The 25,328-nt window shown below is 39.0% G+C and overlaps 1 protein-coding gene across 3 annotated transcripts in view; it reads left to right on the top strand.

Moving 5' to 3' along the window:
- The window catches only part of pde11a (phosphodiesterase 11a), a 155,770-nt gene that overhangs the window by 70,406 nt on the left and 60,036 nt on the right, over positions 1–25,328 (top strand). For all 3 annotated transcript variants that reach the window (XM_061971574.1, XM_061971573.1, XM_061971572.1), the window contains exons 6-10: positions 5,630–5,762; positions 11,175–11,250; positions 20,172–20,239; positions 20,316–20,408; positions 23,825–23,875. In XM_061971574.1, coding sequence (XP_061827558.1) covers positions 5,630–5,762; positions 11,175–11,250; positions 20,172–20,239; positions 20,316–20,408; positions 23,825–23,875 — 421 coding nt within the window. The remainder of the gene's footprint in view (positions 1–5,629; positions 5,763–11,174; positions 11,251–20,171; positions 20,240–20,315; positions 20,409–23,824; positions 23,876–25,328) is intronic.

Below are 25,328 nucleotides of genomic sequence, written 5' to 3'. Positions count from 1 at the left end.
ATCTACAAAGTTTTAAATGCGCTTGCACCCCTACCATTAGATGAATTCAGTCAGAGGAGAAACAGTGAAGGACGGAGAACTAGGGCCTTGTCCAGAGGTGGTTGTAATACACCAAGAAGTAGAACAAAATTTGGTCAAATGGTCACCTCCGTAAGAGGAATGCAATCCTGGAATAAGTTGCCCACACACATTAGAGACTGTGATAACTATCCACTTTAAAAAAAAAAAAAAAACTTCAACACTGGCTAAAAATAAATCAGACATGCACCCATTAAGCCATTAAACACTGTTTCCAGACTTCAACTCGTTCCAGTGGGCTTCTGGCCAGCATATTTGAAGCTATGAGTGAATTGTCTGTCCTGATCTATTGTCTTGTAATAGTGTATTGCAACTGCTTGTCTTGTCTCTTTTATGAGGTCTTATTTATTTAGTTCTTATTTCTGTCATCGTGGTTTTAAAGTTTTGTGTGTCTCACTGTGTTAATTTAGAAACCTGCCTTGGGACTGAATATGAGCATTTATGCTAAGTCCGGCGCATTTACACTGTTTATTCAAGTGCTGATTAATGTGCACTGTCCCAATTAAATAAATAAAATGAAATGAAATCATTGATTTTTCCCATGTATTTTTGTCCCCTGCCCGTGGAGTTGCACAAGTCCATTTCTCTCTTTCTTTTCTCTTTCTCCTCTCCGTCTTTCTTTTTTTGTAACTTGTAGCTTTGTAGCAAAGCTACCCGCTACATGGGTGTAAAAATAGCTAAGCTACGGAAATCGCTATTCCTTTAAAAAGTAGTGAAGCTACTGGGAAATATAGTTACGCTACGTAGCTTCGCTACATATAACGAGCTCCCGCCTAACACTGCCGGGCGGAATGGAATGGAATGGATGGGGATGGAGGACTTGTTGCACTTTTGCTTCATGAGGAGCCCAAGGGTCTCCATTGGCACACCTACTTTAATTGTAAAGCATAGGCAAAACTGTACCTGTGGAGTGTAGAACAGGGCAAAGAGACTAAACAGAATTCCAACTACACTCATCAACACAAAATATTAATATTAAAACACATAACAGGCAAGAAAGTCATATCTATGGTTTAATGAAAAAACATTCCAATTCAGATCAGTTCAGGTTCAGTTTATTTTGAACATGCATACAATAGAATCAAAACGTAGTGCATCACATATTTCCAGTTGTTTCATTACATCATGTTCAAAAAGGAGTAGGAAGAAGCAGGGTTTATTTACCGTATTTTCCGCACCATAAGGCGCCCTGGGTTAAAAGCCGCGCCTTCAATGAACGGCATATTTCAAAACTTTGTCCACCTATAAGCCGCCCGGTGTTGTAAGCCGCATCTAACTGCGCTAAAGGAATGTCAAAAAAACAGTCAGATAGGTCAGTCAAACTTTAATAATATATTAAAAACCAGCGTTCTAACAACTCTGTTCACTCCCAAAATGTACGCAAATGTGCAATCACAAACATACGTATATCAACATGGACAGAGCTGCGTGAAAAAAGCCACCCGGCCTCTTCGCGTAAACTTAAACTTACCTTAACCACTCGCTCATCTTTTCTTCATCCATCCCTTCGAGTTAGCTTTTATGATGACGCCGGCTGGAAAGGTCTCTTTTGGCAAGGTCTTCCTTTTGAATATCACCATGGGTGGAAGTTTCTGGCCATTAGCATGGCAAGCTAGAACCACAGTGAAGGATGACTTCTCATTCCCTGTGGTGCGAATATTCACCGTACGTGCTCCCGTTGTATCCACAGTGCGGTTCACAGGAATATCAGTTGCTGTGAAATAGTAATCCGTGTGCGGATGGAGAGATTGCGTCTTTTCATGAACCGGATCCCTGACGCTTAGTAGGAGCCATTTTGTGGTCTTTACAGATGTAAACACACAAAGGAAATGAAACGTACGGTATATCTGCGCGCTTTTTCTTCTTCTACGCGGGCGGGTGGTTGCTTACAGTAGAAGAAGAAGCGCTTCCTGTTCTATGGGGGCGGGTGCTTACTTTGGCGGTTGCTTGCGTAGAAGAAGAAGCGCTTCCTGTTCTACCGGGAAAAAAGATGGCGGCTGTTTACCGAAGTTGCGAGATCGAAACTTTATGAAAATGAATCGTAATATTAATCCATATATAAAGCGCACCGGGTTAAAAGCCGCACTGTCAGCTTTTGAGTAAATTTGTGGTTTTTAGGTGCGGCTAATAGTGCGGAAAATACGGTACTACTACCCTTTTTCATATCATAGCAGTTTTATCCCAGTTGCAGTTAGTCCAGAACGCGGCAGCACAACTTTTAATAGGGGCCAGGAAACGCCAGCATATAACCCCAATTCTTAAAACTTTGCACTGGCTCCCTGTTCATTTTAGAATTGATTTAAAACATTTTGCTGTTTGGTTTTAAAGCTCTGCATGGACTGGCACCTCATTATATCTTGGACCTCATCCAAATTTACACTCCTGCACGCACTCTGAGGTCTGAGAGCCAGCTCCAGCTTGTGGTGCCCAAGATGAGACTTAAAACCAGGGGAGGCAGGGGCCTTCTCTGGAACACTCTGGCCCTCCATGTTCCAACTGCTCCCACAGTGGAGTGTTTTAAGTCTCGTCTTAAGACCCACTTTTATTCTGTGGCTTTTAACACTACGTGCGTTGTGCGGTCCTGTGTTTTTAAATTTGTATTTCTATTTATTGTTTTAATTGGTTTTACCCTTTAAAATAGTTTTTAATCGTATTTATTTTTATATTGTTTTTATATTTATTTTGTTTTTATTCAGTCATTGGTGGAGCTAAGGATAGTATTTGAATCTTGTTTTTAATATTTTTGTGCAGCACTTTGGAACCATTTTTGTTGTTTAAATGTGCTATATAAATAAAGTGGATTGGATTGGATTCTCTGTTTTTAACAGAACAGTGAATAAAGAAATAATATACCATAAGTACAAAGTAAGTTAACAAATATTAAATACTTAAATAATCATTATGTAATTTTTTAAATGTTCAAGAAGTTTATCATAATTGTTCTTCTTTGTACTTTGGGAACACTTGTAGTTTGCAGTTACCGTATTTATGTCTTAACCTTAACAAAAACTGTTTAAAACTATGCAGTATTGCATCTTGAGATATGCAGCAATGTAAACGGGGGAACTTTATTTCTTTAATTTATAATAATACGTACAGTAAATGTGAATGGTTGTTTGCCTACATGTGCAAAGTATTGAAACATAAATGTTGTAGTAGTAGTAGTTGTAGTGCACTGTACGTTTCCAGTGTTGCAAACAACCAGTGCACCATCTTTGAAAACATACAAGAAGTAACATGAGGTGTGTAAGATAAATGTGTCTAATCTAGAGCAGTGTTTTTCAACCACTGTGCCACGGTACACTAGTGTGCCGTGAAATACAGTCTGGTGTGCCATGGGAGATTATCTAATTTCACCTATTTGGGGTAAAAAATATTTTTTTGCAAACCAGTAATTATAGTCTGCAAATGATGTGTTGTTGTTGAGTGTCAGTGTTGTCTAGAGCGTGGCAGAGTAACGGTGTAATACTCTTCCATATCAATAGGTGTTGTTCTTGTTTGCGGATGACTCGGCCTTGCTGGTATCAGACAAGGACAAGTCACAGGTGGAGAAAATCTTCAGTGCTGAACTCTGTAGAACATGCACCTGGCTCGCTGACAACAAGCTATCCATACACTTGGGTAAAACGGAATCCATCCTATTTGGGTCCCACATCAACCTTAAGAAAGTCAATGACTTCACTATAAAAGTGGGTGACATTGTTATCACCAGGAAAGATGAGGTCACCTACCTAGGTTCCATTCTAGAGGCTAATCTTTCCTGTGATAAAATGGCAACCAAGGTAATCAAAAAGGTCAACCAACGCACGAGATTTCTCTATAGAATATCCTCTCTGGTCAACAAAAGCACCATGAGGATTCTGGCGGGAACTCTCGTTCAACCCTTTTTCGATTACGCATGCACCTCCTGGTACCCTAGCACCTCCAAAACCCTCAAATCTAAACTCCAAACATCCCAGAACAAGCTAGTCAGATTACTTCTAGACCTCCACCCCAGATCCCACCTCACTCCTACCCACTTCTCCAAACTGGGCTGGCTCAGGGTGGAGGACAGAGTAAAACAACTTGCACTGAGCCTCGTCTATAAAATCCGCTACACCTCCCTGATACCGAAGTACATGTCAAACTACTTCCTTAACGTAAATGACTGCCATAACCACAACACCAGGGGGAGCTCCACTAACCACGTTAAACCCAGATTCCGAACTAACAAAGGTCTTAACTCATTCTTTTTCTATGCCACATCAATGTGGAATGCGCTCCCAACAGGTATAAAAGAAAGTGCATCTCTATCCTCCTTCAAAACCGCAATAAAAGTTCACCTACAGGCAGCTACAACCCTAAACTAACACCCTCCCCGGATTGTTAATAATCAAATGTAAACAATCAAATGCAGATACTTTTTCTTATGCCTTCTGATCTCTCTCTCTCTCTCTCTCTCTCTCTCTCTCTCTCTCTCTCTCTCTCTCTCTCTCTCTCTCTCTCTCTGCCCACTACTTGCTGTCCATATCCTACCAAGTCAGACCTACACTGTTCCAATATCAATTTCTCTGTTCTCAATTGTTGATGACTGATGATAACAACAAGGGAAGGCTATACAGAACAAAACTAAAACTGAACTGGCTACAAAGTAAACAAAACAGAATGCTGGACGACAGCAAAGACTTACTGCGGAGCAAAGACGGCGTCCACAGTGTACATCCGAACATGACATGACAATCGACAATGTCCCCACAAAAAAGGATAAAAACAAACTAGATGCGGGAAATATCGCTCAAAGGAAGACCTGAAACTGCTACAGGAAAATACCAAAAAAGAGAAAAAGCCACCAAAATAGGAGCGCAAGACAAGAACTAAAACACTACACACATGAAAACAGCAAAAAACTCCAAATAAGTCACGGCGTGATGTGAAGGGGTGACAGTACACCTACTTTGAGACAAGAGCTATAGTGATGCGTGCTTGGTTATGGTTTGAATTCATATCCAACAATTGCGACGACTTTTTACTGTCAACTGAGTTTAGTTTTTTAATGATTTCTGCTGGTGGTGTGCCTCCGGATTTTTTCAACAAAAAATGTGCCTTGGCTCAAAAAAGGTTGAAAAACACTGGTCTAGAGAATATATTTGCTGTCTTTACAGACAGAGCGAATCACACAAAACATTAACTGTCTCATAGTGAAAGGAGGGAAAGTCAGCAGGGTGCATGGTTTTTGTCATAGAGTGTGGGGGCGTTTGGCAAACAGGAAGTTGATCACACATTCAACTTTTCATGACTTAATATGCTACAGGAGAATTGTGATACCAACTGTATAGCCGGTTTATTAAATGCATCAAGAGGGTTCACAAAAGTCAAAGACATCAGCGTACTGTACTTTGCCATGTTGCAGCACTCTTTAAAATAAACCTGCTTTCCTTGAATAGTGCATTTTCCAAAAAACACCTCTTAGAAATGTTGGTTACTAATTTATTCTTTATTGAAAAAATAAGACCAGGCTAGGGGGAAGGATACATCTTCTATTCTTCTCATATTCTTCATGTTCTCTCTCTAGCTTCAAGGACAGTATGGAAAAGTCTTCTTACTCTGATTGGCTCATCAATAACAGCATTGCCGAGCTGGTCGCATCCACCGGACTTCCTGTAAACATCAGCGACGCGTACCAGGACCCTCGCTTTGATGCTGAGGTAACCAAACTCTGAAATCACATACAACAATACTGTCTTATGTACCATCTAAGTTGACTTAAGTTGCCAAATATATTTCTTGTGAACATAATTTTAGCTTTCTGCACTGCAATTCCTGATAAATGCATGTTAATCAGCCATGTACGATTTTTCTGATGTTTTTATTGCAAACATTTCCAAGTGTATGGATATCTAGCCTACCATTTACCTAGCCTGCAATTGGTGTACCAGTGAGGGGGAGTAATACAGACTGACTTTTTAGGGGTGGGGATCTTTGAGCGCCTAACAATTCGATTGTAGTCCTGGGGTGACAATTCGATTCAGAATCGATTCAACTTGATTTTCGATTCAAACTATTCTTTTTTTTTATGCGTGAATGCTGAAAAGCATTCACACAAGTATGATGAAAACAGGTTAGAAGTTAGCAAAGTTTGTTCTGGTTGCATGGAGATTGCATAATAGTGTATTTTTTTAAATAGATTCTAATAAAGAAAAAAGAAACGTTTTTTTTTTTTTCAAATAGTTTTTAGAAAATTATGAATCAATTTATAATCGGGATGAATAGTTGAGATAGGCTCCAGCACCCCCCGTGACCCCGAAAAGGGATAACTGGTAGAAAATGAATGGCTGGATGAATAAAAATGGCGATTTGGATGTAAACCGATTTTTTTAGAGTGTCCGCCCTGAGGTCGGTAGGTTGTGAGTTCAAACCCCGGCCGAGTCATACCAAAGACTATAAAAATGGGACCCATTACCTCCCTGCTTGGCACTCAGCATCAAGGGTTGGAATTGGGGGTTAAATCACCAAAATGATTCCCGGGCGTGGCCACCGCTGCTGCTCACTGCTCCCCTCACCTCCCAGGGGGTGAACAAGGGGATGGGTCAAATGCAGAGGACACATTTCACCAAGCCTAGTGTGTGCGTGACAATCATTGGTACTTTAACTTTAACTTTTGTGCCTCCTTGCTGTTCTTCATTGATGGTTTGAAAATAATAATGTTGCCCGTCTCAATAAACAAGAAACAAACATAATACCAGTGAGGCATTTGGGAAAAAAAACCCTCCAACCACAACGACACACGTTTTGTAAAAAAGGACCTATGATGAATTTAGTCTTTTTTTTATTTTTTGTCCTGTCCAGCTACTCAGGTAAGTCATATTGTTGATGTAGATGCCCAAATCGGCTGTACAAATTTACTTTACAAAAGAAAAGTGTGGAATACTTCTCTTGTTGCCTTATTTGTATTTGACTTTATTAAATGGGTTTTTATTATTATTATTTGGTGCAGCCAGGCCGGAGCTTGAGGGGATAGAAAGAGAAAAAAAACGAAGACAGAGGGGGAAATTGTGGGGACAAGAGGGGGATAAGACAGAGAGACAACAACAACAGCAAACACAACAATAACAACAGAACAACAACAATTTAATCTTTTTTGACTTATAAATGTTGTTACATTGTTAGATACTTATGTTAAACAATGCCAAAGCTTAAAGTTCATGCATTTTGCCTTGAGTTTTCACGCAGTTTTGGATGACACTGTCTGGCTACGTCGTGACGTCACCACCTAGTGAAGGCACTTATTCAGACATTAGGGGCCTGATCTACTAAGAGCCAAATATCACACACTAAACAGCGTGTGCAAACTATAAAATTGCATGTACTATTAGTAAGTGTGCTGCGTGTGATCTACAAAGACTGCGTGTACACATGAAAAGTGATGCAGGCCGCCCTATTTAGAAGGAGGTTTTTGCTTGTACGAAAGGCATTATGTGTTTGCGATGTTGTTGAACTAAGAGCATACATCTATAATCTGTAATACTTTTTCTGCAATCTAGAATCACTATCTATTGACAACAGAAACTATATTTAGCGCGCTGATGGTGCACTTGGCTCAGAGGCGGCGTACCATTTCAAAAGCAGCGCATTCATGCATCTAGAATGATCCAAATGTAAGAAAGTACATACTGAAAGATGTTTTTTCATGCAGGAGCTATATTATAATAATATAGGAGCAGACAACAACACACATCAATTGAATTTGTTTTTATTATACCCTTAAGTCAGGGGTGTCAAACTCAAATACAGAGTGGGCCCCAATTTAAAACTGAACAAAGCCGCGGGCCAAGGTTGAACAAATTAACCTTTTAATAGGGACCCAAACAAGTTTTGCATTGAATATTGAACAAGCAAGGCTTATATAACTTTATAGTGACATGCAAAATCGAGTTTCAAATAATAATATTAATAATAATTAAAAAATATCATTGGCATATCAAATACAATTTAAATAAAAATTGAATGCCTCTTTTCTATTTACAGCATTCTGAGGTAAATATCAACATTAACTTTTTCCACAGGCTAATAAATTTGAAAATAAAATAACAATGAATAAACCAACCATTCAGGACTTTAAACTGCTCAGTTTGCAACACACTGATCTGATCTGATGTGCCCAAGCCAGATACCTGCCATCTTTTCTTGGATGCTAGTTCATTAATGTCGGGGCTCAGGCTTTGAGCTGAGGCAACCTTCATTAGGTGTTCATCAGTCATTATATCTCGTAGTCCACCCGGACCACAGTCTTGGGGGCATGCCTTAAAGGCACTGCCTTTAACGTCCGCTTTTCATCCATTCTAACAACGTGCCGGCCCAGTCACAAGATATGTGCGTCTTCTGTACGCATACACTTGATCAACAGCGTTACACTGAGGGTGGCCGTATAAACAACTTTAACACTGTTAGAAATATACGCCACACTGTGAACCCACACCAAACAAGAATGACAAACACATTTTGGGAGAACATCCGCACCGTAACACAACATAAACACAACAGAACAAATACCCAGAACCCTTTGCAGTACTAACACTTCCGGGACGCTACAAAATACACCCCTGCTCCCACCCCAAACCCCCCATCCACACACACACACACACACACACACACACACACACACACACACACACACACACCTTGTAGCGTCCCGGAAGAGTTAGTGCTGCGGCCACCCTCAGTGTAACCTGTATCGCTGTTGATCAAGTATGCATTGCATTCACTTAGGTGTACGTGCAGAAGCCGCACATATTATGTGACTGGGCCAGCACTCGTTGGACTGGATAAAAAGCGGACGTGACAATTTTTGGGAGGGGCACTGAAATTAGGGAGTCTCCCGGGAGGGTTGGCAAGTATGAGAATTAGCGGTGAATGCGGTGTTATCGCGGCACCGTCGCTGTATATAATCGACGGGCCTGCTCTAGTGTTAATTTGATATCGCCTCAAGGGCCAAGTGAAATTACACGGCGGGCCAAATTTGGCCCGCGGGCCAGAGTTTGACACCCATGCCTTAAGTCATCCAGCAGCTATAAAATTATACAATTGTATTGCTGAATAGACAATATATCTAATCATCTTAATATTTGACAGTCCATTTATGTTGACAAGCATACGTACAAACATTTGTAGAACGAATGATTCTCTGTCCAACGTCTGTCTTTGTAGCGCGATTACCTCTTCTCACTGCCGTGTGCGCAACTGCCAGTTTGCACATACATTTCAGACGCACTCAATAAATAGGCAAAAAAGCGCCTGCAGAACAGTGATTAGTCTTGATTAGTGATGTAACAGTATCAACATCTCACAATATGAGATTGTCATGGTATTAAGCCCATGGCACGATATTATTGTGGTATGTGTCCAAAAAAAGACTATATATATATATGTGTGTGTGTGTGTGTGTGTGTGTATATATATATATATATATATATATATATATATATGTATGTGTGTGTGTGTGTGTGTGTGTGTGTGTGTGTGTATATATATATATATATATATATATATATATATATATATATCTCATTTCTTTCTGACTACTTAAGCTCTCCAGTCCCTTCACCCGGCAGCAGTAGATTCCTGATGATTCACCCTTCCAGTCGTGTACATCTCCTCTGCGTTGGCTCCACTCACGCTTCTCATTCCCTGTGGCTCAGTCCCAGTGTTGCTGTGTAGTTTTAACTGTTACATCTCCACACCTTCTGTGTGATTTCTGTTCCTCACACTTAAAGTGTTCATCATTAGTTATTTTTTCCTCACTCATTTTTGAGTGCTCTTTTTGTTACTATCGTTATTTATTTTATACTCTGCGTTTGGGTCCTACTCCGGCTAAGCCAATTGTGACAAGTAGGCCTTTTTTTTTTAGCTCGCAGTCAAAGGGGGAGAAGCTCCTCTGCTTCAGGCCATGAGGAAACACAAAAACATTTAAAATAAAATGGTATCTTCATCTCATTGTGGCATGTGCATAATAACACTGACGTGCGACATGCAGTGACATAAATGCTGCTAAAAACAGCTTTTCTATGCTCTCTCTAAATCAATCGAAGAGTGTGCATGTGTACCTAATGGTGTGACTGGGTGATTTTATATAATATATGCAATTTATTTTTGACCGTGTTTAGAAAAAAGATAAAAGCCACCACTTCAAGATATATATTTATATAAATGCACATATAAATGTACACAACTGCGTACATTTTCAAAAGATACATTGTGATACTTTTGGAGAGGGTGGGGTGTGGTTTCTTAATTTGCAATCTGGGAACATTTCCACACTCAAACTTCTTGCAGACAGACTCAAAAAGATGGTTATAAAAGTAACTGCCAAGCAATTCATGTAAAATTTGCACCAAAGCATATCCAATACATATCTTCTAGACTACAAGGAAGTGTATTAAATGTAGATTAAAATCATCATTGGTCCCCTTTAATTGTTAAGTGTCAGAACTGTGCATTATTACTTATACCATTTGCAAAACCATAAAGCCGAAACATGGAGATAGGCTAAAATTATATACTATGCTTCTTCCTACTCCTTTTCAGAAATGTTGGGTTGTGAAAGTGGAAACGTGATTAACTTCAATGAAACTGTTAACCTAGCATGTTCGAACACCACTAAGCCATTATTGCGATAAGGGCTTTTAGCAGTTAGTATGATTAGAGATACGTGTTGTAAGCCTCTTTCTGCTTCAGGTATCAAGAGTTTGACATTGGAGCCATTAAGCAGAAATTGCACAAACAGAGCATATTAGCCCTCCTGGTGCTAAACCCACCACTTGCCTGTAGGCTCTGTATCGACCATACAGGTTGTTCTGCTGCATGGGCTCTTTAAAGCTCCACATACCATATCTCTTCCATCAGAGGTGGTGCATGAATGCATAATTAATAACCCAGTGGAAAAAACACAATTTATGAACTTTTTAATATTAAACAGGTGGGTATTGTGTAAAATGTTTGTTCTGGAACTTCTGAGGTCTCATTACTTCAAGTATAATGCTGAGTACAGTGTATGTAAATATGTTTCCAATGCAGATGAAGGGTTATCGTTGTTATTAATGTATTTACCATCATTTTTTTAGGCGGACCAGTTTTCAGACTTCCACATCCGCTCAGTGCTTTGTGTTCCTATATGGAACAGCAATCACCAAATTATCGGTAAGTTAACCAAGTTAATTCAATGTGACAAATTATTAAGGGGACTGTCTGTTTATAGTAGACGATTGACAAAATAAATAAACACATTGACAGTATCATATTCATTTCTATAGATGTTCTCATTCATCAAGGTCATTGCATTCTCAGGGTAATTCAATCGATCGCAACTGGACTGTTTGGTTCTTCATCAGTTCATGCTCATAGACTTAAATTGGTCAGATCTAGTCTTAGTCTTAGATAGTCCAGTTGCGATCCATTGAATGCGCTAAGAATCATATTCATTGTATTCGTAATTGGCCATGGCACTAGGGCTGCAACTAACGATTAATTTGATAATCGATTAATCTGTCGATTATTACTTTGATTAATCGATTAATAATCGGATAAAAGAGACAAACTACATTTCTATCCTTTCCAGTATTTTATTGAAAAAAAAACAGCATACTGGCACCATACTTATTTTGATTATTGTTTCTCAGCTGTTTGTACATGTTGCAGTTTATAAATAAAGGTTTGTATAAAAAATTAAAAAAAATTGCCTCTGCGCATAGCATAGATCCAACGAATCGATGACTAAATTAATCGCCAACTATTTTTATAATCGATTATAATCGATTTAATCGATTAGTTGTTGCAGCCCTACATGGCACATGTACATGTGTTCTTTATAGATGCTGTGGTAGAGACAAAAAGTAAGTAAAAAGCATGAATTTGGAAATATAAATGAACTGTCTTCTGTTGCTCCTTTTTGTGTTTTGTTTATGACACAAGCTAGACAGAGTTGCTCGTGAGAAGAGGGTATTGAAAAAAACGATACATGATTTCATTCTAGAGTCTAAAAGTTTTTCTGGTCCAATAAGACCAGAAAAAGTGGCTGGATTTGTAGCTGGTCGCTTTTCTGAAAGAGACAGTTTAGAGGTGTCATAAAGTCATTAATTTGGCAACGCCGATCCCTCCTGCTACGTCTTCTTATTCTCTGCCACACGAGCAATTCATATAAGGTTTGTTAGGAAGTAGAAATACAATGCTATCCACTGTATGGAGTTGGAACAACAATCTGAAATGTGCTACTAGTACCGAATTGGTACCTGGAAAATTTGGCCGGTGCTTAAATGGTGCCCGAACTGGTACTTAATAAATCGAAAAACATGCAATTTAGAAAAAATAAGAAATAAAATCCACTATAATTGTCATAATTATTAAAGAAATACAGAACATACATAATGTACAAAACAATAATGAAAATGTATTTTAATGCAACTTCATTGGTGCATAATGAGGATGTCTTGTCATTGTTGTTGTTGTTGTTGTGGAGACTGGATAGCTCTGCGGCTCTATTGGTTTTTATGAGGGATGTTGTTTCTGCGTATTAAGGTCGGAAATAAAGTTTAAAAAGAGTGTCAGACTCTGTGCTTCTGTTGGGACGCTACATTACTCAGAAGACGTTACTTGCACAACATCATTGCCAAGCATTGTCACACGTGGCTGAGTCTGCATTCATTGATCACCATTATAAGGCACCGATAGCTACTTCTTTTTTCAGTGTTTACTACCGTTAAAGTTGGCACCGGTGCCATTATGGAATTAAAGTCAAAGAGTATTAATTGTTCAGGAAAACTACAGTGGTCACTGATGTCATGCTGTTACAAGCTCTTGCAGGAGAAGAGGAATTTATCCTTTCTGACTAGCCTGGGACAATATTTCAAGAAGGTGGAAACACCTTGAAGAGAACAGGGGTTAAAGTTTTCTTGCATATTCTTCTTCACATTCGCAGTCAGTGCCGCTGCCAGCTCAATGTAGATGCCCTGTACGATTGCTTCTGAAATGCCCATAAAAAGTGGTACATGTCTGTTGCATGTTTGAAAACATAGCAAAACGTGACAGGCAGGAGCATTATAAGGTCTCCAAGGTGATGCCCCGTATTGTACACGCAAACACCTTGTTTAAGGTTGCAAATGCAGTCTTAGTAGATCACATGCATCACGCTCACTAATAGCACATGCAAGTTTATTCTTTGCACGCATGGTATTTGGATCTGAGTAGATAATTCATTGATCCTCTCTCTCCATGTGTGGCTGCTGGATCTTTCTGTGGGGGTCAGTGATAGCAGCTCTTTCCATTTAGATCTCATACATGAAATCCTTAGTTTCATTGAGTGAAAGGGTACCGGCATATTTGTAGCAGATGGCTAGTTGAGACGTGTGTTTATGGCTGTGTATGTGTGCTTACATTTCTTTTGCACAGGTGTTAATGTACGGTAATTGTTATTGACAGAAACAGAAAAAAAAAGAACAGAAAAAAAAGAACAGAAAGAATAAGTGGAAATAAAAGCGCGGCGTGTGGGTGGCACCTAAGGACTTGAAGTGAAAAACCATTATACTAACAAAGCAACGGAAGATGAAATTCTCAAGTCAAGGACACTACTCATTCAAAATGAAATCTCAATAAATACAGCTGTGGATGCTGGGGTTAAATGTTAGACCATGCGGGCAGTTTATTGCAGCTTAGAAGTGGGCTAAAAAGTAGCTGTTAATAACCCCTTAATGTCTTCAAGCATTCAATAGTACTCTGATTCTGAACATTTCGAAATGTTTAACTTTTAGGCTTGAGACAATGGTTAGGCTTTAAAAAGTGTATTTAAGATTATATTGGTATCTTATATTGGTACGCCCCTTTTTTCGACAAAAATAGTACCCCACGTTTTTATATGCCATCTTGGTTATTGTACAGCTAAACGTTGCATGTGTCCACATCGCTTCCGCGTAATCAAGTACCCAAAAAAAGAAACCCAAGCCTTTTTTTATTTTTTTTATTGGGTACGGCTGTATAATTAATCCACTATGGGCCCAAAGAAAGTTGTGAATGCCAGCACTAAAGAAGGTGAAAAATACTATTGAGTAAAAAAACACCTCCTGGAATGCATTATTAGCTTATTGTCGTTATCTTCAGCAAGTCATTAGTGAACGTAAAAGTGATTAGGATTTCTATTTATCCATTTAATTTGGCATTTAGATGTGTTTTGCATTGATTTTTACCTTTAAAAATATAATTGATCTATAAAATGTGTTTTGTGTTGTTGAAAACATATTAATTGGACTTATTATTTCGTTATGAAAACAGTACTTCCGTTTTGGGTACGATTTGTTTGTTGTCTGACCTTTTGAAAAGTATTACTAACAAAAACTTAAGTACCATTGTGTTAGTTTTTTGCTGCAAAACAGTGGCACATTTTTGTTGGTCAATTCAATTATGAACAAAAGCTCAAAAAGAGAACCAATGGATATGATTGCAAAACACTAATCATTGTTACATTTTGCTGAATACACGTTTTGTGTTCCTTGAAGTGTACGCACAAACTTTACTGTTTCGTTTGTCTTAGAAGACGTTTCGCCTCTCATCCGAATAGGCTTCATAAGTTCATGCTCATAGACTTAGATTGGTCTGATCGAGTCGAGCGGCTGGTGCCAATACCTCAATAGGCTTCATCCGTTAATGGTCATAGACTTAGATTGGTCAGATCTAGTTTAGAGGTATTTTGTGGCAGAACGATAGCTGTGGATCGACTACTATGAGTCCAAAATAGTCGGATTACCTCAAAAATACCGCAATGCTATAATTGGGAAATTACACTTCAAAGACTGTCGTTGGCTTTGACAGTAGGACTGCTTGTTTTGCATCAAAGTGATTTTTCTCACTGCGATAGGGCGAAACCATCCTTGCTCAGGCACACCCTCCTGGTTTTGGAGTATATATATATTTGAGGTTTTGGCACTAGCCCCTAGATTAGATCTGGCCAATCTAAATGTAAGACTAGATTTGATCAATCTAAGTCTATGAACATGAACTAATGAAGCTGGCACCAGCCGCTAAACTAGATTCGACCAATCTAAGTCTAAGACTAGATCTGATCAATCTAAGTCTATGAACATGAACTGATGAAGCTGACGGATGTAGTGGCACCAGCCGCTAGACTAGATCTGACCAATCTAAGTCTAAGAGTAAATCTGACCAATCTAAGTCTATAAGTATGAACTGATGAAGCCTACTCTGATGAGAGGCGAAACGTCTTCTAAGACAAACCAAACAGTCCAGTTGCGATCGATTGAATGCCCTGAGATTACAATGACCTTGATGAATGAGAACATTAATAGACATAGGTACAAACTTGTTACTGTTAACAGTAATGCAGTTACTAATGCTAACAACGTAAATTCTGTCTTGGCTGATCATACACCAAAGTAGTTGCTTCACCGTGGGATTGATGGAGACACTTTTCTCATTTTTACAAGCCAGCACTATTAACTTCATTTTGATTTGATTTTAGGCTACTTTTGCTTTAAGTTGCTTTAAGATGAAAGTTTTTCTCAGGTAAACTCAGCATATTTGATGTGAGGATGTAGATTGTCCTTCTGTTTGACTCTGTGAACAGAAGGTTCATGGCAAAATCCCAACTGCAGTGAATCTGTCCACTGTCATAATGTATAAAGACATAAAAATGGGCCGCTCTCCCCTTGAACTCAAATAGCACTCAGTAGACCTCACCCCCCAACCCCCTTCCTCTTCCGCACCAAGGTCCAACAGTCCTTTTTTATATAATCAATAATACACCCATAACTGCTCACGTTGGTGGTTGCAGATTGCTTGCACCATTCGTCAGTTGTACAGTGGTTGATGAAATGCTAACCTCCCCATAAAAATACATGCACATGCATTGATTGTTTAAAAAACACTTGATCAATGTTGAAGGTGGGGAATGGAAAATGATTGGCAATGGGGGGACCATGGGGTGAGTAAACACACAGTAATTATTGAATATATTTTACAAACATGCATCTCACCCATTGCCTGCTGATACTTGTGTGAACATGTAAATGGAAGCAGCTTAGCAGATTTAAATGACACCTTATCAAAAATTGTATGATTTTTTTTTTTAAACATTTGTTTATTGGGTTTTTGACATATACAGTCCAGAAATACAGTTAAACACATGTCTAATGTTCTTTTTTTCTCCCCCCCAAAAAAGTAACCCACACAAATTATATATGTAAAAACAGATTTTAAACAATAAAAAACATGCACCAGTCAAATAAGTACAGGCAAATATTGACATGAAGCCACAGACAACTGCACTCCTGAATGTCCCAACACGGTGCAGCAATAAACGAAAGCAGACAAACGGCTCATCAATTACCTACCTTTCAATTACTTTTCAATCGGTGTTAAATTTTACATATAGTATTTTTCAACCGTTCAATGTCAGCCTAATTTTAGCTAATTTAAGGAAATAAAGAATATCTAATCCAGCGGGTGTGGCAGGGAGGCGCTGCAGCCTTCCAATTTAGCACAAGTTCCAAGTTCTTTTTAGATTTGCTAAGAGAAGAAGACAGAGGGGCTACCCCAAATAGTCCACTTAGAGGATTCGGTTCTATCTTTTCGCCAATTACCAAAGACAACGTATTAAAAATCTCAATCCAATAACTGCACAGGGATAAGGAAATACAAACATATGTATTAAGTTAGCTGGAGACTGTTGACACCGATCACATAATACCAATATTCTGTCATTCATCTTAGCCAGCCGGACATTGTTATAATAGGTACGATGTATTAGCTTGCATTGAATAAGGCTGTGTCTAGCACAAATAGAAGACTTATGAACTTAAAATCTCTGTCCAGCGCTCCTCAGATAGGGTCACTTCTAAGTCACCCTCCCAAAGTGACTTAATTGAACTCAGAGATTCAGGGCATAAATGAAAACATTTGATTGTATCCATCCATGCATTTTCTACCACTTGTCCCTTACAGGGTTGCGGGGGGTGCTGGAGCCTATGCCAGCTGCACACGGGAATACGTGTAATTGATCATTCTAAAGTCGGGAGTGGTATCAAAAAAGCATCTAAAACCGTGTTAGTCGGTAGGTTTGGAAACCGAGGAAATGTATTACAAACAAAACTGAAAATCTGTAGATATCTAAAAAGAAAGTGTTGATTAGGGAGTTAAAATTTTTCACAAAGTTGCTGGAAAGAGGCAAAAATGTTGTCAATGCATAAATCTTTAATGTTGTTAATCCCCAGACTTGACCATCTTAAAAAGTCACTATTGACAAGAGAGGGAGGGAAAGCATGCTTATCAGTAATGGGTGCAAGACTAGAAATAGTCTGTAAACCAGAATAGCGCTTAAAGGGGAACATTATCACCAGACCTATGTAAGCGTCCATATATACCTTGATGTTGCAGAAAAAAGACCATATATTTTTTTAACCAATTTTCGAACTCTAAATGGGTGTATTTTGGCGAATTAAACGCCTTTCTATTATTCGCTCTCGGAGCGATGACGTCACAACGTGACGTCACATCGGGAAGCAATCCGCCATTTTCTCAAACACATTACAAACACCGAGTCAAATCAGCTCTGTTATTTTCCGTTTTTTCGCCTGTTTTCCGTACCTTGGAGACATCATGCCTCGTCGGTGTGTTTTCGGAGGGTGTAATAACACGAACAGGGACGGATTCAAGTTGCACCAGTGGCCCAAAGATGCGAAAGTGGCAAGAAATTGGACGTTTGTTCCGCACACTTTACCGACGAAAGCTATGCTACGACAGAGATGGCAAGAATGTGTGGATATCCTGCGACACTCAAAGAAGATGCATTTCCAACTGGACTGGACAGATCAGCTTTCAGGAAAAGAGAGCGGATGAGGGTATGTCTACAGAATATATTAATTGATGAAAACTGGGCTGTCTGCACTCTCAAAGTGCATGTTGTTGCCAAATGTATTTCATATGCTGTAAACCTAGTTCATAGTTGTTAGTTTCCTTTAATGCCAAACAAACACATACCAATCGTTGGTTAGAAGGCGATCGCCGAATTCGTCCTCGCTTTCTCCCGTGTCGCTGGCTGTCGTGTCGTTTTTGTCGGTTTTGCTTGCATACGGTTCAAACCGATATGGCTCAATAGCTTCAGTTTCTTCTTCAATTTCGTTTTCGCTACCTGCCTCCACACTACAACCATCCGTTTCAAAAAATGCGTAATCTGTTGAATCGCTTAAGCCGCTGAAATCCGAGTCTGAATCCGAGTTAATGTCGCTATACCTTGCTGTTCTAACCGCCATGTTTGTTTGTATTGGCATCACTGTGTGACATCACAGGAAAATGGACGGGTGTATATAACGATGGTTAAAATCAGGCACTTTGAAGCTTTTTTTAGGGATATTGCGTGATGAGTAAAATTTTGAAAAAAACTTCGAAAAATAAAATAAGCCACTGGGAACTGATTTTTAATGGTTTTAACCCTTCTGAAATTGTGATAATGTTCCCCTTTAAACTGAACCCAAATTCTGAATGAAGTTTTTACAATTGGATTTTTCGTTAAAGCGGAAGTAGAAGAGCGGATGGGAGAGTGAACCAAAGCCCTAAGAGATACTGGTTTAGTTGAGTTAGCGTCCATAACCAGCCATAACGAAGGGGGATCAAATGCTTCATATTTAAGAATTCTAATGTTGGTGGCCCAGTAGTAAAACATAAAGTTTGATAGATCTAATCTTCCCGACGATTTGGGTCTCTGTAAATATTGTTTATGTAACAAGGTTTTTTTTATTCCAAAATCTCACAATGTAATTTACAAAAGAAGGACTGAATGAGAAAAAGTGGTATACACTGGAATAATTAGGAGAATCGCAGGAGTACATTCATTTAAACAGAGTTGACGCGATCCACTGTAGATAAAATAACTAAGGACCAGCGATAAAAATCTCCCTGGATTCTGAACAACAGTGGAACAAAGTTGGCTTTATAGCGCTCTGCAAACATACAGTATGTGTGACCTGGACGCCCAAGTCTGTGAAACTTTGCGTGGCAATTTTAAACGGAAAATTATGCAGAGGATATTTCTTAGCAGCAGAATTTTATAGGGAGTTTGTAGTCAGACACATGCCCAAAAGCTTGGAGAGTACCTAAGACAGCTGAGACAGAGACTACGCTGTCCGAGACATATAGTAGGAGGTCATCTGCATAGAGCGAGACTTTCACCTGCACATTGTGTCTACATATGCCCGTAATAAGCGAGTTGGTACAAAGTGCTTTTGACAGAAACTCAATGGCAAGAGCAAAAAGCAATTGCCTCATGGGGGGCACCCCTGTTGTGTGGAACGGTAAACGTGAGAATATTCGGATTGAATATAATTTGCCTGAGGAGGAGATGAATATAGGAGCTTAGTCCATGAAATAAAATGGTTGCCAAAGACGAATATCTCCAGGACATAAAATAGATGATTCCACTCCACCCGGTCAAATGCCTTTTCAGCATCTATAGATATCACTGCCTTTTCAGTATTAAGAGCAGGCACATCATACAACATATTGAAAAGACGTCGAAGATTAGAATCGCAGTGCCTATTGATCCGCACTAATAATAAAAGGAAAAATAGTATCCAGACGTAAAGCCAGCAGTTTGGATACTAATTTAAAGTCCATATTTAACAGACTAATAGGGCGATATGAAGTGCATGACAAAAGGTCCTTGCCTTTTTTTCAAAAGGAGAGATATTGAAGCTTGGTTGAGCGTTTGCAGATGGCGGCCAGATTCAAAGGATTCATTGTACATGTCCAATAATAGAGGGACTAGCTTATTCCAAAATCTGTTAAAAAATTTGGGAGGATAGCCATCTGGTCCCGGTTCCGTTTAATTCAATTCCGCAGCAGTAATTGAATTTAATCTAATTCTGCAGCACATGAGTTAACTCGTTAATTTTGAAAGCCCTAATATAGGTAATATATATTTGCAGTGACACTTGTTTTCTGGTTGAAAGTACAATTGAAATGTAATGTTCATATGGTGTTCTGTTTAATTCCAATTGAAAGATCAGTTCAATAGAATAATCAACATTGATCAATCCATTGATCTATCTTGATTTATTTAACAGGTGTGGCCCAGGTGTTGAACCGCCTTGATGGGAAACCATTTGATGATGCAGATCAGCGTCTCTTTGAGGTACGCCTCTCTCCCGTGTATCTTTAGTGACTTGACCAGTGGAAATAGTTTTTTAATCTTTGCATTTTTTTCATAGGCATTTGTGATCTTTTGTGGACTGGGCATCAACAACACCATCATGTACGACCAGGTGAAGAAGTCCTGGGCCAAACAGTCTGTGGCTTTGGATGTAAGAATACAGCACCTCCAAGAATTGAATACTTACAGTTAAGCCCAAAATTATTCATGTTCAATCCAGACATTTTAACAGAGAAAATCTTTGTCTAGAATTATTCAAGCAATTCATAAAGGTAAATCCCACTTTATCAATGTATATGGCTATAGCTCTACACCAGGGGTCACCAACGCAGTGCCCGTGGGCACCAGGTAGCCCGTAAGGGCCAGATGAGTAGCCCGCTGGCCTGTTCTAAAAATAGCTCAAATAGCAGCACTTACCAGTGAGCTGCCTCTATTTTTTTAATTTTATTTATTTACTAGCAAGCTGGTCTCGCTTTGCTCGACATTTTTAATTCTAAGAGAGACAAAACTCAAATAATATTTGAAAATCCAAGAAAATATTTTAAAGACTTGGTCTTCACTAACTGACAAAGAAACAGATAACAGATTTGGTGTCCAGTTCAAAGTGTGACATCATTTATTTAAAAATTTGAGAGTTGACTTTTGTATTTTACATGAGTTATTATTTGTACAAACATGGTGCAAAGTAATTCATGATTTGATTTAGATTTTTTTTTTTTTAACATTGATGTTCCAGGTAATCTTATTTTCAGTGAAGGTTTAGGATAGGCAAATATAAGCTTTGGCTTCAGCCTATTCCTTTTTCGGTCATTCTTTTTCTTTTCTTTTCTTTTTCTTTTGTGTGTAAATGTGTATGATTGTTAAATATGTATAGTCTGTACTCTTAAACTGGTCACACAAAATGGTTGATGGTTGATTATATGACCTAAATAAACTCATTTCATTCATTCATTCATTCAATTTCATTCAAAAACCAACGTCACACCTGGCATTTTAATTTATTTGTTAAAAAATGTTAGTGGCTCGCTAGTTAAAATGGGATATTGTGATTTCACAAGACTGTCTTAGAAGTGATCATTTGAAAATGTTCAATTTGAAAAAATGTGCACTTAGAGAAAATATAAAAATAAAGTGTTGCATATTGATATTTATCTGTTTCTATATATGTTTATTGTGAGAAATCATTAAGATGATTAGTGTTTCCACAAAGATAAATATAATTAATTATTAATAATAACATAGAGTTAAAGGTAAATTGAGCAAATTGGCTATTTCTGGCAATTTATTTAAGTGTGTATCAAACTGGTAGCCCCTGCGGTGAGGTGGTGACTTGTCCAGGGTGTACCCCGCCTTCCGCCCGATTGTAGCTGAGATAGGCTCCAGCGCCCCCCGCCACCCCAAAGGGAATAAGTGGTAAAAAATGGATGGATGGAAACTGGTAGCCCTTCGCATTAATCAGTACCCAAGAAGTAGCTCTTGGTTTCAAAAAGGTTGGTGACCCGTGCTCTACACTATACCAGTAGTATTACTACATGCAGCTAATAGCAGAATATATGGAAGCAGTCTATTAACTATAGAGTCATCCATCGTTTATCGCTGTTAATTGGTTCCAGACATGACCGTGATAAATGAATTTCCGCAAAGTAGGAATTATTAATCATAAATCAAGTATTTTAAAAGCTAGGGAATAAAAACCTGTTTACGACCTTCTAGATACGTTTTAACATCCATCTTCTTCCGCTTATCCGAGGTCGGGTCGAGGGGGCTGCAGCCTAAGCACAGAAGCGCAGACTTCCTTCTCCTCACCACTTTGTCCAGCTTGGAGGAGCTTTCTAGCTACCTCGGCAACCTCGGTCCTAGAAATTGGACAGCCCACCACAGATTCCCAGGGCACTCCTTCCTGTAAGTGGGATTGAGGAGGTCTTCGAAGTATTTCCTCCATCGATCCACAACATTTGCAGTCATGGTCAGCAGCACACCATCCTCACTGCACTGTGTGTTGACAGTGCACTGCTTCCCCCTCCTGAGGCGGAAGATGGTGGTCCAGAATCGCTTTGAAGCCGTCTGGAAGTCGTTTTCCATGACTTCCCCGAACACCTCCCATGTCTGAGTTTTTGCCTCCGCGACCGCCGAAGCCGCACACCGCTTGGCCTGTTTGTACCTGTCCGCTGCCTCCGGAGTCCCATGAGCCAAAAAAACAGATAGGACTATTTCCTCAGCTTGACGGCATCCCTCAGCACTGGTGTCGACCAGCGGGTTCTGGGATTTCTGCCACGACCGACACCAACCACCTTGTGGCCACAGCTCCGATCGGCCGCCTCGACAATAGAGGCGGCCCCTCGTGACATGTTCAAAGTTCTTACGGAGGTGGGAATTAAAGCTCTCTCTGGCAGGAGACTCTGCTAGACGTTCCCAGCAGACCCTCACAATGCGTTTGGACCTGCCAGGTCTGTCCGGCATCCTCCCCCACCATCTGAGCCAACTCACCACTAGGTGGTGATCATCCATCCATCCATTGTCTACCGCTTATTCCCTTTGGGGTCGCGGGGGGCGCTGGATCATTTAACATTTTAATACCTTTTATCATTAGGAAAGGCTCTAGACATGAAATAACACCCTTCAGTCACTTTTACACTTTTTTAATCCAATATAGAAGCAGTGGCCACAGTACAGAATAGTGCGCTCTGATTGGTTTGGCCTTTTCTATTGGTCAATACAACTGTATAATTTATATTTAATGGTATATTTAGCCATTTTATGCTTGAAAATACTTAATTTAGGACCAAAAAGTGAAGAATATGCTTTAAAAAATGTTTAAAAAATCTGTGATGTGATGGAAATTTGATGCGCGGGACTACAGTTGTAACAAATTGTGCAAAATATTGCATATTCTCGAAATTGTCCTATAAAATGTAAAAAACAACAACAACGTTGTTACAACTCAACAAAGAATATTTCCATTTAACAAGGTCAGAATATAAATAATAAATTTAACTACGTTTAACAGTATTGTAGGTTGTTTTCCAACACATTTTCTTTGGTTGCCATTTCTTTGTCAACATTTTTCCTAGGAGTCAAAATAATATGCTAAACTCAGTTTATAGATGACTCTCATAGGTTTTTGTTGAGAATAAGGAGAGGAAAGGCAACACAATCCCTGATCTTCCTCACAGTGTTATGTCGCCATCCAACATTACTTAACAATGGAAGTGGTTGGGTGCATCATACCAGTAAGCAGACTTCCTTTTGCAGATGTACATAGAAATGATGCATGAATAAAGGATTCGGCGAGTGAAGAGATATGGAGCAGGGTTGAATAATCATTTGTGATCTTATAAGCAACTGCAGTTTTGTGCAAGATATTTCCTCTGGAAATAAAGGGAACATCACAATGATAGGCGCCCACTTGGAGGAAAGTCAAAACTTTCCCAGATGCTTATAACTAAAGTGCTGCAATTGTGATGTTCAGTATCATGGCCAAAGCTTCATGCTTCTTCTCTGTGATGCACTGGGTGAATTATTGATTTGAAAAATAGCTCAAGTGACACAGGTGTCATTATTTTTCAGGTTCTGTCTTACCACGCCACTTGCTCCAAGACTGAAGTAGACAAATTCAAGGTAAATGCCTTTTACTACAGTATTGTTATCCACTGTGAAGTCTACAGTTGACTCACAATCCATGTGTGAGGTTTTTTTGCAATTTTTCAAGGCAAGGATGGAGATGTATTTCAATATTCTTATTCACTTGCAGCACTTGGTTTGGTTGTTTCTCTACCGGTCAGTTGGATGATGAAAAAGATAGACGTACCATGAAAGCATGTGGTGGCTGGGCTAAGGGATGCCCATTATATTTTTTCAGGAAAACAATGGGGGCACATACAGGAACTCATTAGGTTTCTTGAGCGTTGTGAGGGATGAGTTTTTTTTTTTAAATAATTAAAAACATTAAAAATAACATGGATCTGTGTGAAAAACTGGCATATTTATCTTTCTATTTTTGGAAATATGCTAATGCAGGTGCAGATATCATCATTGATTGTATCCCTAGCCTATTTACATTAAATTAATTCAATGCACTGTTAAAAAAAAACGCTTTATGCTTTACCCCACCACCACGTTTCTCGAAAAAGATTTATGGTATGATCCACTCAAGATTTGCGTGTATTAATACGCGTACAAACTTGATAGTGCACGCAAGGTATATCTACTAAGCTTGTATGCAGAGGATTGCGTCTCTATAATGAGCAAAATAGAGAGTGCAATCCATTGAGCATGTCTGTTTTCATGTATATGCAGAATATATGCCGATTATTAGAAAGGCCAAAATACTGGGAGGAAGAAATGCAAATATAATCCTTTAGCACTCGCAATGTGATTTATCGAGGTTAAAATTGTCCTGTGGCTGTTGTTTTGCATCTATATTTAGTATGTCTAAAAGGTGAGTATTGTGTCTGTGTCAACATATTAAAATATTAGACATAAGTCATGCTGGATGACTTAGTGGTTTTAATAAAACATATATGAATTAATAGTGATATAGTGATATGAAAAAAAACGTCTCGCAACATGCATTTTCTTGCATCTGGATTATTCTTGACGCACCATCACAACACCGCAGCGCATCTCAGTGTGCTTCAACTAGGTTCTTTTGTCTTGATTGTGCTTTAATATAGCCAAAACACAAAAGTTGGTACATATAATATTTGTGTGCTGCATATCATCAACGTAATGAAACGCCACAGGTTGGACCATATAATTGAAGACTTTAAAGATTCTTCATTGTCAATTCAATACATAAGGTAGAATCGATGCTAGAAATGTTGAGGAAAATGAGTGTCTTGTAGTAACAGCCTGTAAAATGGGCGATCAGCACCATTTTTGCACTCTTTATCAATTATGCACGCAGTCTTACTATATCACTCGCAACATGCACTATAATAGTCCGTACAATTTTTTAGTTTGTACACACGATTTAGCACGTGTTATTTGAGATCTTTGTAGATCAGGCCGTTAGTTTTTCATTAGCATTCATCAATTATGTAAATGGGATATAAAAGTAAAACTTTTTTTT

Source organism: Nerophis lumbriciformis, linkage group LG13 (genome assembly GCF_033978685.3).
Source record: "Nerophis lumbriciformis linkage group LG13, RoL_Nlum_v2.1, whole genome shotgun sequence".
NCBI classification, from domain to species: Eukaryota; Metazoa; Chordata; class Actinopteri; order Syngnathiformes; family Syngnathidae; genus Nerophis; species Nerophis lumbriciformis.
Note: the sequence above shows the minus strand (reverse complement) of the source record. Positions and strands in the feature narration are given on the sequence as shown.